This window comes from Oncorhynchus mykiss, chromosome 7 (assembly GCF_057628025.1).
Source record: "Oncorhynchus mykiss isolate SJ-2025 chromosome 7, ASM5762802v1, whole genome shotgun sequence".
NCBI lineage: Eukaryota > Metazoa > Chordata > Actinopteri > Salmoniformes > Salmonidae > Oncorhynchus > Oncorhynchus mykiss.
Genome location: NC_143028.1, coordinates 12,398,164 through 12,414,740, shown reverse-complemented (window position 1 = coordinate 12,414,740; position 16,577 = coordinate 12,398,164). Strand labels below are relative to the sequence as shown.

The 16,577-nt window shown below is 44.9% G+C and overlaps 1 protein-coding gene across 2 annotated transcripts; it reads right to left on the bottom strand.

Annotated features, from left to right (window-relative positions):
• Nucleotides 1-4,157: 4,157 nt before the first annotated feature.
• On the bottom strand, nt 4,158-16,113 carry abcb11b (ATP binding cassette subfamily B member 11b). 2 transcript variants are annotated; one of them, NM_001124656.1, is given in 36 exon segments: nt 4,158-4,736; nt 4,988-5,134; nt 5,723-5,929; nt 6,072-6,269; nt 6,369-6,525; nt 6,686-6,927; nt 7,365-7,568; nt 7,782-7,943; nt 8,232-8,336; nt 8,426-8,599; nt 9,024-9,111; nt 9,303-9,369; nt 9,546-9,747; nt 9,983-10,153; nt 10,552-10,755; nt 10,956-11,081; nt 11,182-11,292; nt 11,415-11,528; nt 11,711-11,885; nt 12,337-12,461; nt 12,783-12,954; nt 13,459-13,592; nt 13,688-13,775; nt 14,194-14,357; nt 14,360-14,362; nt 14,364-14,376; nt 14,378-14,383; nt 14,385-14,411; nt 14,413-14,456; nt 14,940-14,968; nt 14,971-14,982; nt 14,984-14,991; nt 15,070-15,099; nt 15,518-15,536; nt 15,644-15,723; nt 15,825-15,989. In NM_001124656.1, coding segments are annotated over 35 exon segments (3,999 nt in total). In that variant the 5' UTR covers nt 15,714-15,723; nt 15,825-15,989; the 3' UTR covers nt 4,158-4,535.
• Between the last annotated feature and the right edge of the window lie 464 nt (nt 16,114-16,577).

Sequence of the window (16,577 nt, the reverse complement as noted above, 5' to 3'; positions counted from 1 at the left end):
TAGGGCAGAGACAGTATAGGACTAGTAGGAGAGAGACAGTATAGGACTAGTAGGACAGAGACAGTATAGGACTAGTAGGAGAGAGACAGTATAGGACTAGTAGGACAGAGACAGTATAGGACTAGTAGGACAGAGACAGTACAGGACTAGTAGGACAGAGATAGTACAGGACTAGTAGGACAGAGACAGTATAGGACTAGTAGGACAGAGACAGTATAGGACTAGTAAGACAGAGACAGTATAGGACTAGTAGGACAGAGACAGTATAGGACATGTAGGACAGAGACAGTATAGGACATGTAGGACAGAGACAGTACAGGACTAGTAGGACAGAGATAGTACAGGACTAGTAGGACAGAGACAGTACAGGACTAGTAGGACAGAGACAGTATAGGACATGTAGGACAAAGACAGTATAGGACTAGTAGGACAGAGACAGTATAGGACTAGTAGGACAGAGACAGTATAGGACATGTAGGACAGAGACAGTATAGGACATGTAGGACAGAGACAGAATAGGACTAGTAGGACAGAGACAGAATAGGACTAGTAGGACAGAGGCAGTATAGGACTAGTAGGACAGAGACAGTATAGGACTAGTAAGACAGAGACAGTATAGGACTAGTAGGACAGAGACAGTATAGGACTAGTAGGACAGAGACAGTATAGGACTAGTAGGACAGAGACCAGAGACAGTATAGGACTAGTAGGACAGAGACAGTATAGGACTAGTAGGACAGAGACAGTATAGAACTAGTAGGACAGAGACAGTATAGGACTAGTAGGACAGAGACAGTATAGGACTAGTAGGACAGAGACAGTATAGGACTAGTAGGACAGACACAGAGTAGGACTAGTAGGACAGAGACAGTATAGGACTAGTAGGACAGAGACCAGAGACAGTGTAGGACTAGTAGGACAGAGACAGTATAGGACTAGTAGGAGAGAGACAGTATAGGACTAGTAGGACAGACACAGAATAGGACTAGTATGACAGAGACAGTATAGGACTAGTAGGAGAGAGACAGTATAGGACTAGTAGGACAGACACAGAATAGGACTAGTATGACAGAGACAGTATAGGACTAGCAGGGCAGAGACAGTATAGGACTAGTAGGAGAGAGACAGTATAGGACTAGTAGGACAGAGACAGTATGGGACTAGTAGGACAGAGACCGAATAGCACTAGTAGGACAGAGACAGTATAGGACTAGTAGGACAGAGACAGTATAGGACATGTAGGACAAAGACAGTATAGGACTAGTAGGACAGAGACAGTATAGGACTAGTAGACAGAGCCAGTATAGAACTAGTAGGACAGAGACAGTATAGGGCTAGTAGGGCAGAGACAGTATAGGACTAGTAGGAGAGAGACAGAATAGGACTAGTAGGACAGAGACAGTATAGGACTAGTAGGACAGAGACAGTATAGGACTAGTAGGACAGAGACAGTACAGGACTAGTAGGACAGAGACAGTACAGGACTAGTAGGACAGAGACAGTATAGGACATGTAGGACAGAGACAGTATAGGACTAGTAGGACAGAGACAGTATAGGACTAGTAGGACAGAGACAGTATAGGACATGTAGGACAGAGACAGTATAGGACATGTAGGACAGAGACAGTACAGGACTAGTAGGACAGAGATAGTACAGGACTAGTAGGACAGAGACAGTACAGGACTAGTAGGACAGAGACAGTATAGGACATGTAGGACAAAGACAGTATAGGACATGTAGGACAGAGACAGAATAGGACTAGTAGGACAGAGACAGAATATGACTAGTAGGACAGAGGCAGTATAGGACTAGTAGGACAGAGACAGTATAGGACTAGTAAGACAGAGACAGTATAGGACATGTAGGACAGAGACAGAATAGGACTAGTAGGACAGAGACAGAATATGACTAGTAGGACAGAGGCAGTATAGGACTAGTAGGACAGAGACAGTATAGGACTAGTAAGACAGAGACAGTATAGGACTAGTAGGACAGAGACAGTATAGGACTAGTAGGACAGAGACAGTATAGGACTAGTAGGACAGAGACCAGAGACAGTATAGGACTAGTAGGACAGAGACAGTATAGGACTAGTAGGACAGAGACAGTATAGAACTAGTAGGACAGAGACAGTATAGGACTAGTAGGACAGAGACAGTATAGGACTAGTAGGACAGAGACAGTATAGGACTAGTAGGACAGACACAGAGTAGGACTAGTAGGACAGAGACAGTATAGGACTAGTAGGACAGAGACCAGAGACAGTGTAGGACTAGTAGGACAGAGACAGTATAGGACTAGTAGGAGAGAGACAGTATAGGACTAGTAGGACAGACACAGAATAGGACTAGTATGTTAGAGACAGTATAGGACTAGTAGGAGAGAGACAGTATAGGACTAGTAGGAGAGACACAGAATAGGACTAGTATGACAGAGACAGTATAGGACTAGCAGGGCAGAGACAGTATAGGACTAGTAGGACAGACACAGAATAGGACTAGTATGACAGAGACAGTATAGGACTAGCAGGGCAGAGACAGTATAGGACTAGTAGGAGAGAGACAGTATAGGACTAGTAGGACAGAGACCGAATAGCACTAGTAGGACAGAGACAGTATAGGACTAGTAGGACAGAGACAGTATAGGACATGTAGGACAAAGACAGTATAGGACTAGTAGGACAGAGACAGTATAGGACTAGTAGACAGAGCCAGTATAGAACTAGTAGGACAGAGACAGTATAGGGCTAGTAGGGCAGAGACAGTATAGGACTAGTAGGAGAGAGACAGAATAGGACTAGTAGGACAGAGACAGTATAGGACTAGTAGGACAGAGACAGTATAGGACTAGTAGGACAGAGACAGTACAGGACTAGTAGGACAGAGACAGTACAGGACTAGTAGGACAGAGACAGTATAGGACATGTAGGACAAAGACAGTATAGGACTAGTAGGACAGAGACAGTATAGGACTAGTAGACAGAGCCAGTATAGAACTAGTAGGACAGAGACAGTATAGGGCTAGTAGGGCAGAGACAGTATAGGACTAGTAGGAGAGAGACAGAATAGGACTAGTAGGACAGAGACAGTATAGGACTAGTAGGACAGAGACAGTATAGGACTAGTAGGACAGAGACAGTACAGGACTAGTAGGACAGAGACAGTACAGGACTAGTAGGACAGAGACAGTATAGGACATGTAGGACAGAGACAGTATAGGACTAGTAGGACAGAGACAGTATAGGACTAGTAGGACAGAGACAGTATAGGACATGTAGGACAGAGACAGTATAGGACATGTAGGACAGAGACAGAATAGGACTAGTAGGACAGAGACAGTATAGGACTTCAAATCTGAGCTACAGTAGGTCAACAATAAGGTCAGGGATGGTGACTCATCTTTACAAGTGGATAACATCATGGAGGTTGATGACTTGAGATTGAAAACACAAACTCAGTCCTTCTGCACTGGGCAATAGTGGACAAGACATATTAGAGCACGTTAGCCCCACTTCTCACCCATTAAGTCAACAGAGACCCAGACACTCACCACCACACTTGATTCCAGGACCTGTCTAAGGCGCGCCGGTATCAATCAATATTGTATTGACGCTACATGTCACAAAGTAAAACAGTGTCCTCTAAGTGTACAGAATGTGAGCAGAGAGCCAGGAAAGATTATATTGCTTCATCGGCATACTGATTCACCCCTGTCTTGGTGCTGGGAATCTGGGATGCACTGATGAAGACTCCATTCCTTAAGGTCAGAGCGGTGTGATCACACATTACCTCTGACGGATGGATGCAGCACATCTCATCCTGGTGTCAGGTCAGGGCGTCACAGTGTCAGTCATGGAAGCGTCAACAAGACCCGATGTAGAGAATACTGTAGTACTAGTCTGTCGTACTAGTCTGTAGTACTAGTCTGTAGTACTAGTCTGTCCCAGGCTCTTCAATGAGTCTGTTATCTTAACCTTTGACTAAGGAAAATCAACTGTTGTAGAATGTATTATTGTCTGCAAGCAATTTAAATGCACCATATTTGGTTCAAAGAATAAAGGTTCAATTTAAAATCAAAAACATTTTAAAATCATAAATGTATAATGGTAAACAGCACAACCGGTCGACAATCGTAAACAGTTACTTTATACCCTCAATGTAGATATTTGGATTCAATTTATTCTTATGCAATACAGTTAATTACAAAAAAAGAGTCAAAAGTGAAATATAAAAAGGTAAGACAATTAATACAGCAGAATTATGAACGCCGGAAAGCCCACCTTGAATACATGTCTTCAACAAAGTCATTGAACTAATCCTTCATTTTGTACACCACAGTATATACAAGTAATGAATGCATACCAGCCATAGTTCTGTTTAAATGTAACGACAACAAATGAATACACAGCATGACCAATTAAAACTAAAGAATGTGTGACGGTTGACCGGATTCCTCCTGCAAAATAAATACTATATGACCCGGTGTGATGACCTGAACAGGCATTTCCTGGTTTGGCTCCTATAACCCTGAGGAGTTAGCTGATTGGTGCACCGGTGGTGACAAGTTTGTAATAGGCCCCTTTGAGAGCCATGAGCTGGTCATGTGGTCCCTGTTCGATGACGAAGCCCCTGGACATAACGGCGATGATGTCAGAGTTCTGGATGGTGGAGAGACGGTGGGCGATGACGATGCAGGTTCGGCCCTCCCTCGCTTTATCCAGCGCCTCTTGCACCGTCTGTAACGCACGCACGCATACACACACACACACAAAGCTTTTAGCTGATTTCACAATCACCCATGACTCACCATGATTACTTGATTACTGCCTCTGCCCCATTCAGGCAAATTGCATGCTTGCCTCGCCTCGTACCGATTCTAAAGCTATTTGGAATTGAAAGATCTGTATAAATTGAATCTATCCTTATCAGGTTCAGGATTTCTTCTACTGCTTGTGGTGATGACAGGCGGTTGTCATGGAGACATTACCTTCTCGCTCTCCGTGTCCAGGGCTGAAGTGGCTTCGTCCAGTAGCAGGATCTTAGGGTCGCGGATGATCGCCCTGGCGATTGCTATGCGCTGCTTCTGTCCCCGAGAGAGCTGGGAGCCCTGGGAACCTACGTTGGTGTCGTATTTCTAGAGGGAGAAATTCTAACTTTAAAGACTACTGTGTCAGACAAAGGGCTACAGATGCAGGGTATACTGTGACAGAGTTTTTGTGACTAGAAGTTTGGCACAAAAACTGGACATTTGTATTTGGATCTTAGTGTGCAGGTATCTTTGATAGAAACGAAGATGTTAGAGTAACTGGCCACAACTGATTTAAATGTCATATCTAAATCGTTGGCGTTTCCTTCCTAATGGTGCTACAAACTTGCAATTTTGTCTTGTTTTAAGTTAGTACACTGACCGTGTTGTTTTTAAGTTAGTACACTGACCGTGTTGTTTTTAAGTTAGTACACTGACTGTGTTGTTTTAAGTTAGTACACTGACTGTGTTGTTTTTAAGTTAGTACACTGACTGTGTTGTTTTAAGTTAGTACACTGACCGTGTTGTTTTAAGTTAGTACACTGACTGTGTTGTTTTAAGTTAGTACACTGACTGTGTTGTTTTTAAGTTAGTACACTGACCGTGTTGTTTTTAAGTTAGTACACTGACCGTGTTGTTTTTAAGTTAGTACACTGACAGTGTTGTTTTAAGTTAGTACACTGACAGCAGCATTACCTCAGGTAGTGTCATGACAAAGTCGTGGAGCTGGGCTTTCTTGGATGCGGAGATGATGTCATTCATGCTGACTTCGCGCAGGTTGTCTCCGTACTTGATGTTGTCTCCGATGCTGCAGTCAAACAGAATGGGCTCCTGGGATACGATGCCGATCTTGGAGCGCAGGTACGAGACATTGACCTGAGTCGAGTCATGGCCATCAATAATCTGCAATGCAACGTGGAAAATCCAGTCAACTTTCCTGTGAACTAATCCAGCTCCCAGGATACCCCCACCCTCTTACAGTCTTTATACCTCTAGAGACATATATGGGGATATTGCGTGCTGCTGAGAGAAACTGAGGACTCACCACTTTGCCCTGGTCGGGGTCATAGAATCTCTCCAGTAGCTGGACGCTGGTGCTCTTCCCACAGCCACTGCTGCCCACGAAGGCCAGCGTCTGGCCGGGCTTTACCGACACGTTGAGGCCGTTCAGCACCTGGATGTCTGGCCGGGTCGGGTACGTGAACTTACAGTCAATGAACTCTAAGTTCCCTCTGAAATCAGGCTGGACGAGAGAGAGAGGGGGCGTGAGCGAGAGAGAGAGAGGGGGCGTGAGCAAGAGAGAGAGAGTGAGTGCGTGTTTGTGTGTGCGGGTGACATGTACCCATTTGTCCCCCTCGTTGCTGTAGACGCGAATCTTTGGCACTCGGTCGAGGAGCTGGAAAAAACGGGCAGCTGAGATCTTGGCTTTGGCGTAGTCTGGGGTGTAGGAAGAGGCTCGGCCCAGCGCTGTGCCACTGGTCACTATGGCTGAGATCACTCTGAACCAATCACAGAGAGACAATGGGGTTTAGTCAAGTTCATATAAAGAAATAAACAAAGGTGGTGGAGGTAGTAGAATACATCTTGGACAATGTGATTTCATGGTCTGATTATATTGTTGACAGGTATGCAGGCAGACAGGCAGACAGTTTCTCTCACCTGAAGACCAGGCTGAAGTGGAGGCCCTCCTGGCGCACCAGGTACCCTCCAAACCTGTAGGAGGCGCTGTTGGCCATGAAGACGACACACTGGGCGAAGCCGTAGCAGGCGCCGTACACGTTGGCCTTCTGCTTGGCGGCCTGGTACGGAGCCTCCAGGTGAGCCTCGTACATCTCCACAAAACGCTGTTCCTTCCCCAGCCCCGCGATGGTGCGGATGTTGTTCAGGGCCTCGCCAGAGATCTACAAAAGATACCACAGAGATGTCACAACCACCCACCACTACCAACTTGTAAGTCTAGAACAGGAAGTAGGAACTGTCTACAGTACAGGGACTACACGCATTATCTCTACCACACTGTAAGATAAGCTCTCCAGTGGGTCTACTGTGACGAGGTTTATAACAGACAATACAATAGTTACAGGCTGAAATATCTTACAATATGACACAAGAGAAGTTCTGTGGTAGTGACTTTGCTTGAATGACCCTAACAGAAGCTTTCGAGACACATGTTGATAACGTATTGATAACTCATGTGAGAAGTTAGTGTACAGCCTTGCTTCAATGACAATTCACTTCCAGTCACAGTAGCACTATGTGACTCCAACCTGTGTTACAAACAGCCCTGGCCAGTGAGTCGGTGGAGTGCGGTGGAGTACGGTGGAGTACTGTAGCCTACCCGTCCTGCATCCTCCATGGCCTGTTTGTCCTGCTTGGCGAAGCCAGTGAGCATCTTAGCCTGGAAGCCTCCGGACAAAGCCAGGAATGGCAGGAAGCACAGGATGACCAGGCTGAGCTTCCAGCTGAAGTAGAAGGAAATGATGACGGCAACGCCAATGTTGGTCAGAGAGTTAACGATCATTCCGATCTGAGAGCCAGTGGCCTAGGAGAGAATGAGGGAGCGGTAATCAATCAATCAATTTGGGTTCGGAATAGGTTATTTACCCAGAATGCCAGACGGGTGAGGTTGTCTTTTGGGTCTGCTGCATTAGTTCCATAGCACTCCATTAAATCAAGTATTTGAAAGACACTAGTACTATTTGGTCTGGGGTCTGGTAACTGCCCTCTATGAGGACTATATGAGGTCCATACTGACCCCTTGGACCTGGGAGGCGTCAGTGGCCAGCCGTGTGGTCAGAGCCCCGGGGCTGTTCCTGTGGTCATCAAACCAGCCCACCTCCTGACCCAACATGGCGTGGAAACCCATCCTCCTCAAGCGCCTTGTCAGCAGCTCCCCAGACTTAGAGAAGGCATAGCCCTGGGGGAGACACCGACACCATCACATCAGGTTAAGGGAAATTAATGACAATAAACACAGAGAAATAGGCTTCACTTGTCGCAGAGTTTAGAGAAGCAGGAGAAAGGATCCGGTTGATGTGAAGATTAAGAAAGGTGAACAGAAAGGATGGGAGGGAGGGAGGGAGGGAGGGAGGGAGGGAGGGAGGGAGGGAGGGAGGGAGGGAGGGAGGGAGGGAGGGAGGGAGGGAGGGAGGGAGGGAGGGAGGGAGGGAGGGAGGGAGGGAGGGAGGGAGGGAGGGACATGTACTTGGAGCATCTGGGTGATGAAGGAAGTCACTCCGACCAGCACAAAGAACATGCAGATACCATTGATCTCCCTCCTCTGAGCCTCTGGGTCTGGTATGGAGAATGTCTACAGCAACACACACATACACTGATTAAGCTAATGAACCGATATTCAATGAAGACTGTCTTGGTCAATACTAGAGCCCTCCACCTTACCGCCAGAATCTGACTGAAGAGCAGAGAGTACACTGGGTTGACTCCTCCGTTGACAGCAGCTCCGATGGTTCCAAACAGCATGTAGGGCCATTCAGGGGCATTGTACTTCAGGATCCTGGTCACTGGAGCAGGCTCAACTTGCTCCTCCACCTCTTCCTCCTCCACAAAGGCACTCTGGACACATTAAGACATATATATATATATACATACACACACACGTGTATGGACTATGGATACATGCATAACAAATGCACACATGTAAACTGTAGATTACCTGGAAAGAGTAAGTGGCAAGTAACCCCGTTTAACTCTGTTGATGACTCCAACCTCTCTCTCTCTCTCTCTCTCTCTCTCTCTCTCTCTCTCTCTCTCTCTCTCTCTCTCTCTCTCTCTCTCTCTCTCTCTCTCTCTCTCTCTCTCTCTCTCTCTCTCTCTCTCTCTCTCTCTCTCTCTCTCTCTCTCTCTCTCTCTCTCTCTCTCTCTCTCTCTCTCTCTCTCTCTCTCTCTCTCTCTCTCTCTCTCTCACACACACACACACACACACACACACACACACAAAAACACACACACAAAAACACACACAAAAACACACACAGACCTTGCCCGCGTCTGCCTGAGATATGAAGGATTCTGCTTCTGGAATGAGGTTGGACAGCTGTGAGCGGGTCCTCTTCCTGATAGAGGATCTGCACAACAACAGACAAGCACCAAGTCAATGCACTACCGAGATGCAAAATGACATCGTCAGTCAGCATTCTGGCACAAAATGTCTGCCGTGCTTCACCCAGATGTGTGTCGGATTCACTGTAACCAGATATGAGTGAGGCCTTGTGAAATGGATGTGAAGTGAATCATGAGAGACGTAGTTCTACAGTACCTGAGACTGGCCCTGTAACTCCCGGCCCTGGATAAACTCTTCTGCTCTGGCTCGTCATTGCCCGCCACTGACACAGGCAAAAGGAAGGAGGTTATTATACAAATGTTATAAGAAATGTTTTGTTAAAAGTGTTCCTGCACATTCATTTCTCTCTTAATACTTTTTATGTTGACAAAAGTGTGTGCAAGTCAACTTTAGAATTTTGGCATAGGATGGGGATGCATTGATCTCATAGGGACCTACTCTGTCTGGCCTTCTGGTTGAGAGCCTTGTCTCCTTGGCTTTGTAGGGTGACCAGAGTGAAGTAAACACCCTTCCTCTCCAGCAGCTCATCATGCTTGCCCCTCTCCACCGCCCGCCCATGCTCGTAGCCCACGATCACGTCCGCGTTCTTAATGGTGGACAGGCGATGGGCTATGGAGATGGTGGTGCGGCCATTGCGTACCTTATAGGAGATAAACACGAGACCGTTATCCTACCTGGCTACTGTAAATATGGTTATTTTCATGGTTGTTTTTCTACCATTTGTCACGTACTTAGGTCTGATCATGTTGTATGAAAGATGATACAGGAACACAATCTATCATTACTATAATAAATTGATCCTAGCAGAGATACTTCCTGGTCACTTCCTGCTTTATTTAGGGAATATGGTGCTATTTGGGATGCAACCCACTCACTTTGTCCAGTGCCTCCTGTACCACAGCCTCACTCTCATTGTCCAGAGCGGAGGTGGCCATGTCCAGCAGTAGGATCCGGGGGTTCCTGACCAAGGCCCGGGCGATGGCGATGCGCTGCTTCTGACCGCCGCTCATCTGACCTCCACCCTCTCCCACCAGCGTATCAAATTTCTGTTTCACCAATCACAAGTCTTTATGTCATTGAACTGAAAGGCCATGTGACAGTAGATAAACAGTCGATGTTGAGTCAGTAATGTTGAACGTTTTTAAGCCTTTGAAAAACACTGGAGACAAAAGTCACAAATAAGTAGTCTGGGTTCCAGATCGGACTATCGTTGTCATGTTAGTGTAACAGTTTTCCTTCCGTCCCTCTCCTCGCCCCTGCCTGGGCTTGAACCAGGGACCCTCTGCCCACATCAACAACTGACACCCTCGAAGCATCGTTACCTATCGCTCCATAAAAGCCGCGAAACAACTACTTCAAGGTCTCCCCCAGCTAACTAGCTAGCCATTTCACACCGGTTACACTAGCCCTCAATGTATAGCGCGCTAAATGCTGTCAACCTCACCTGTGGTAGGTCCATGATAAAGTTGTAGGCATTAGCCTCCTTGGTGGCGTGGATGATGTCATCCAGGGTGACTCCGGTGCGACCGTAGCGGATGTTCTCGGCGATGGTTGTGGCAAACAGCACAGGCTCCTGCTCCACGACGCCCATCAACGAGCGTAGCCATTGGATGTTCAGGCCTCTGATGTCATGGCCATCCAAGGTCACCTGAGACAAGGCATGAACAAGGAGAAAGATAGAATGGAAGGGAGAAAAAAAGGGACATTTAAAATGTCTCTACACTATTTCCTCTAAAGACTCTCTCAGTGATACACTTTAGTGGAGGTGCACTTTTGTACTGATAGAAGTAGTATTATTTTACTAATGTGTTACATCATGTTAAATATATGTCAGGGAAGATAACATACCATGCCCTCCTTGGGGTCATAGAAACGTTGGATGAGCTGCACGGCGGTACTCTTCCCAGCTCCACTGGGCCCCACAAAGGCGGTCGTCTCGCCAGAATTCACTGCTACACTCAGCTTGTCCAGGATCTGGCAAGACACAAAGCAAATTACGGACTGCATCTTTAAGGAAATATTCCACAATAATCAGATGCATGTCGTCGTTATAGGAAACACTAAGCCACAGTACCACGACTTCAGGTCTGGATGGGTAGTGAAAGGTGACGTTATGGAACTCAATGTCCCCTTTGACCTTGTCCAGTCTGTACCCTGCTTCTGAGAGGCAGTCGATGTCCGGCTCCTAGGCACAGTGACACAGCCAGACAAATGGCAGTGTTAACCCCCAGGGCTGTGTAAAGTGAGCTTGCACACACAGGAAATTGAATGCTCAATGAAATTCTCCAACAATGTTGAGATTCCCACCCTGTCGATGGTCTCAAAGATGATGGTAGCAGCTCCTCTTCCTGCAGCAAATGCCTCCAGACATGGAGATGCCTGCCCTAAGTTCAGGGCTGCTATCAGCACACCAAAGAACACCTGCGATGACAGACAAGACAGTGCACAGGACAGATGAGGTGATCATTATTTTTTAAGCTCTTACTGTTTATTATTCATTCACAAACCAAAGAAATTTGATTCACAGTCTATAGCTGAACTACATATGGACTCTTTATAAAGTATACCTTCATGGTGTTGGCCGTATGGTTACAAAATAGTACCTGTAACAGTGTTCCGGGGCTGTACTCCTGTGTGTCCACCACTAGGCTGGATCCGTACCAGAAGGCCAGGGCGTAACACAGGAAGATGATAAACCACATGTAGCCTGTGAAGAAGCCCATGATCAGGCCCTTCCTGATGCCCCAACGCTGAGCTGAGATCAGGTTCTTGTCATACCTGGGAGAGAGAGAAAGGGACAGAGGGTTAAAGATGCAATCCGGGATCTTAAGCACAACAAAATCGTAACATATCATACAAAATCCAACAAACAATTGTGATTTTTTTTGTTGCAGGATTGGAATTACACAATTGGATGACGTATTACACAAAAAGCAGGGGCCCGTTTTGGCTCGTGAGCACTACTTTCAAAACTACTGGCTGAAATTATACAAAATTATACAAAAGTCCCTTTAAACTGGGATAGAGGCCCAGCACTCAATATAATATGTAAGGTGGTGCTACTAGTTGCCCATTAAGGAGAAAACAATGAATGGAATTTAACAGTATATAGTGAGGTTGATCAAGGTAAAGAATGTCAAATCTGTCTGGCGAGTATTGGCACTTAGAAATTCAACAAATAGCTAAAGGAGAAATTGTTAGGTCAGTTTCTGCCATGCTATTATATTACCTTTCCACTTCCTTTAGCTCTCCTCCGAAAGCAGCCACTGTTCTGATGGAGGTGAGCACCTCGTCGGCCACGGCTCCAGCCTTAGCATAGGCCTGCAGCTCCTGACCCGTCAGCTTGGCCACAAACTAGACGAGAGCAGAGGTGGTAAGTAGAAAGGTGCAGTCAGTACAGTACACTTACTAACTCCCACCTCAATGGAGCTCAATGAGAATCGACACATAGTAAATAAACAGTGTAAATTATAGGCCTAGTCCTAATACTCATAAATGAGCTTTCCTTGTCGCCTTTAACTTTCATTGTCTCCTTTACTAAGTGACCACTAGTAAATTGCTTTCATCTATCCATTCCTAACAGAGTTAAACGGAGAGGAGGGAAGGAAAGGAAAGGGACCGTTTCAGTTTATTGGGACAGGAAGTGACCACATTGATTGACGTTGACCATCCTACCAGAGCCATGAGGGCGGCCCCGACTCCAATGAGAGGGCTGGCTGCGATGATGACGAGCGTTAACTTCCATCCCTTCACAAAACCCATCGCAAAACCGCACACGAAGGTGGTGAAGCGCTGGATAAAGATGCTCACTTGATCCGCAATGGCGTCATTGATCTTGTTGATGTCACTGTGAAATAGTGGAGCACACCACAGACAGAGACATGAGAGTCATTAGCGTTTTTCCAGTTCAGGTCAAATTCAAGAACAACTACAGATGTATATTCTTAATTTGGGCCAGTTTGCTAAAGCAGAAAAATAATCCTGCAGCAAAAGGAAATGTGAATTATTATGTGGACCATAATTAATGGACATTTTTGTAGGAATTAATACACGTTTTGTTAGGGCAAATAAAGTCTGAAATTTCAACGCCCAACCAGGGAACAAAATGATTGGATCCGAGTACCCTTATATTTTATAGAACTGCAGAATTTCCCTAACAGTTATTTTTAAAACTCAAATACACTACAAGTTTACATTTCCTGCTGTGCAGGAAAATTCTCAGCAACTAAAGAGGGATCAAATTAAGATCCTACATCTGTACTGGTCCTAAGCATGATAGGAAATGCAAATGTTCCCAGAACTTTTTCTATTAAAACCTAACAGGGGAATTTGGTCTGTGTTTTTCTCTTACTCTGACATGCGTGTGTTTAACTCTCCAGTCGAGTTGCAGTCGAACCAGCCGATCTCCATCCTCATCACCTTCCTGAAGTACATCTTTCTGATGATCTGGATCTGTCGCGCTGCAGACGTCACCCACAACGAGATCTAAAAGAGAAATAAGGCAGTCAAAGCAATCGAGATCTAGCGCTCTGTCATCAAACTGCTTGAACTCAGTATGTTGATGCAAACTATATACTTACTTGAAGGTATCCTAGCAAGAAAACTGCGGATCCAATGGCAACGTAATAGTAAGCAAAATTGGTCATCTCATACTCAATGTCCAGAAGCCTGAAAATGAGTGTCATACAGATGTAGGATCATAATTTCAGGCAGTTTGCTCCAGCAGGAAAATAATCCTGCAGTTACAGGGAATGTGAATTATTATGTGGATTATAATTAATTGACATTTTTGTATTGGTTGTTCCATTTTTTGTAAGGGAAAATCAAGTCTGACATTTCAAAGTGGAATTATCATCAGAAGCTTTATTAGACCTTGAATATACTACATCTTTTACATGTCATGCAAGACAACAAGAAGACCCTAACCTTACCCTAAAATACATAAAGAGACTATTTTCCCTGTGCCCATGACAGTAGGCTACTATAGTTGTCAAATAAAATACATTTTTCTATCCTTAATCCTTGATATAGAAATTCCATGTACAGCAACGTCCTACTCTTGTGTGCAGCAACAAATAGGACTTACCCGCATGTTAAATTCTTCATCTTATCAGTGTTATTGCTGTCCAGCCAGTCTGTCCATGCTGACTGGTTCTTCCACTGTATGGTGTTGTTGATACATTCCTTCCTGGGGTCCAGGAGCTCCTGTAACTCGATGTCGTACTCAATGAAGGTGTCTGTGAGCATCCCGAACACCAGCAGCATGAGAGGCTGGGCGGAACCGTGGAGGAAGGCACACACACTACCCCCCACCATCATCAGGGTCTCCCGGCATGTGGCGAAACGGAACTGCAAATACACACACACACCAAACACACACAAACACACACACAACCAACCAATGGGTCAGTCATCACAACAGGTGTTCTGATAATCTGACCTACCATCTCAGAATGTACTACCTGGACAAAATACGCATGCTTTAATCATTTTAACCATGTAGATTTTAATATTGTCATTGCCACAACAAAGGCACCCCATTGGAACCTGCCTGTGTGTGATAAGTCTGGCCCATGATGCTCCATTCTCATATTGTACTACCATTCTTATACCCGTTTCTGAAGATTTCCAGTCCAGTTGTGGTTTAAAGTTCTTATGTACAAGAGTTATGAGCCAGCTCTCCCACACATGAGATAAAATAAAAACGTCTTCATGTGACCTTCACACAACACTACACAACACAACCACACAGTGAATTCACTGAAGGAACCCTAGAGTTAGGTACGGTTTTGTTTCATCTCTATGAAAAGAAACACAAATAAAATACTTTACCAGCTGAAAGAAGCCAATCCTAATAGCAGCTTCCTTCTTCTTGTTTGGAGACCTGGGACAATCACAGAGAAATTAGTCAAAGCCTAAAGGACATGAGGGGGAATAATGTAGGGGGAGAAGAGAGACTTACTTTGTGTCCTGTTTCGTGTTCCCCATCATCCTGCAGCAAAGAAAAAAAGAACATACTATTAATGTGACCTTGTTTTTATGTGTCACAATTCTGAGAAACATTATAAGAAATGGACTCCAGAGTGGCGCAGTGGTCTAAGGCACCGCATCTCAGTGTTAGAGGCGTCACTACAGACCCTGGTTCGATTCCAGGCTGTATCACAACCGATTGGGAGTCCCATAGTGTGGCGCACAATTGTCCCAGCATCGCCCGGGTTTGGCCAGGGAAGGCCATCATTGTAAATAAGAATTTGTTCTTAATTGACTTGCCTAGTTAAATAAAGGTTAAATTAAAAAATCCATAAACTTATTTTGTTTAATTTATCAATTTGACCAACATGAACACAAACCACACAGAATATAAGTCATGACAAGTGTTTGTTTTTTTAGTCTGAGGAAGATGCACTTACATGTATGCGTCGTTCGGTTCTGTAATAGATGATAAAGAAATATTATACTTTTCAAAAGCATTGTTTATGTCAGGAAAATGACATCAAAATGATGCATTGAACATGATCATATTTATGCAGGTGTACCTTCATCAAAACCATTGTTTTCTTCTCCCAGCTTTTTGATGCTGTGTAATTTCACTGATCCAGCAGGCATCCTGGACTGTCTACAATACATTTATAAGAGGAAAAATATATAATAAAAATGAATTACAAAGCCAAAATACATCCCATTTGAAATGTATTGTATTGTCACTGAGATACCTACCAACTTGTTGTTTCCCAAATCCAATAAAAAACAACGTATCTCCTCTTTGCACTAAAATCCTTTTGGATTCTGCTTCTTTACATTATAGTCGATCCAATTGTACAGTACACTACTGGTCTCCAGTCCGTACTAAGACGTGCTGCCGAGTCCACCTGACAGCTTGGTGCCACCACTGTGTGTTTGTAGAGATGGTAGGTGGTCACTGATAGTAGGTAAAGAGTAGACTGATAGGGTGACTGTGGGCTGGAAGAGGCTGAGGCCCTCTGCACCACGTACTTCTTGAACAAACAAGCCAGGTCCAGGCTGGAACTTGGGGTCATACGATCGTGTTTAGAGGTAAGTGTCCTGTCGGTTCGCACTGCCCAAGGGGCCGATGACCCAGCTATGCAAAGAGTAGGAGAGAGCATGGTACAAAAAACAATCCAAACTACATAGCTCTCCTTGCAATGAAAATGAATCAGGTCAAATCATTTGCATATCAGGGTTTTACACTTGCAATTGCACACACGGTGATGTGTGTTTTTCATACTTTCAACCATAAATTAGGGCTAAATGGATGTTATGAGAATGTCAGATAATCATTTTCAAGAATACATAACAAGTCATGATATTAAGCCACAATCACCATCACAATCTGAGTTACGCCTACTTTTGTTCTAGGATTTTTTTTTAAGTGATCAAAGACCATGGCAAAATATATAAGACATCCATCGATGATTGGGCTCAGTGTTACACATTCATCATATCACATTG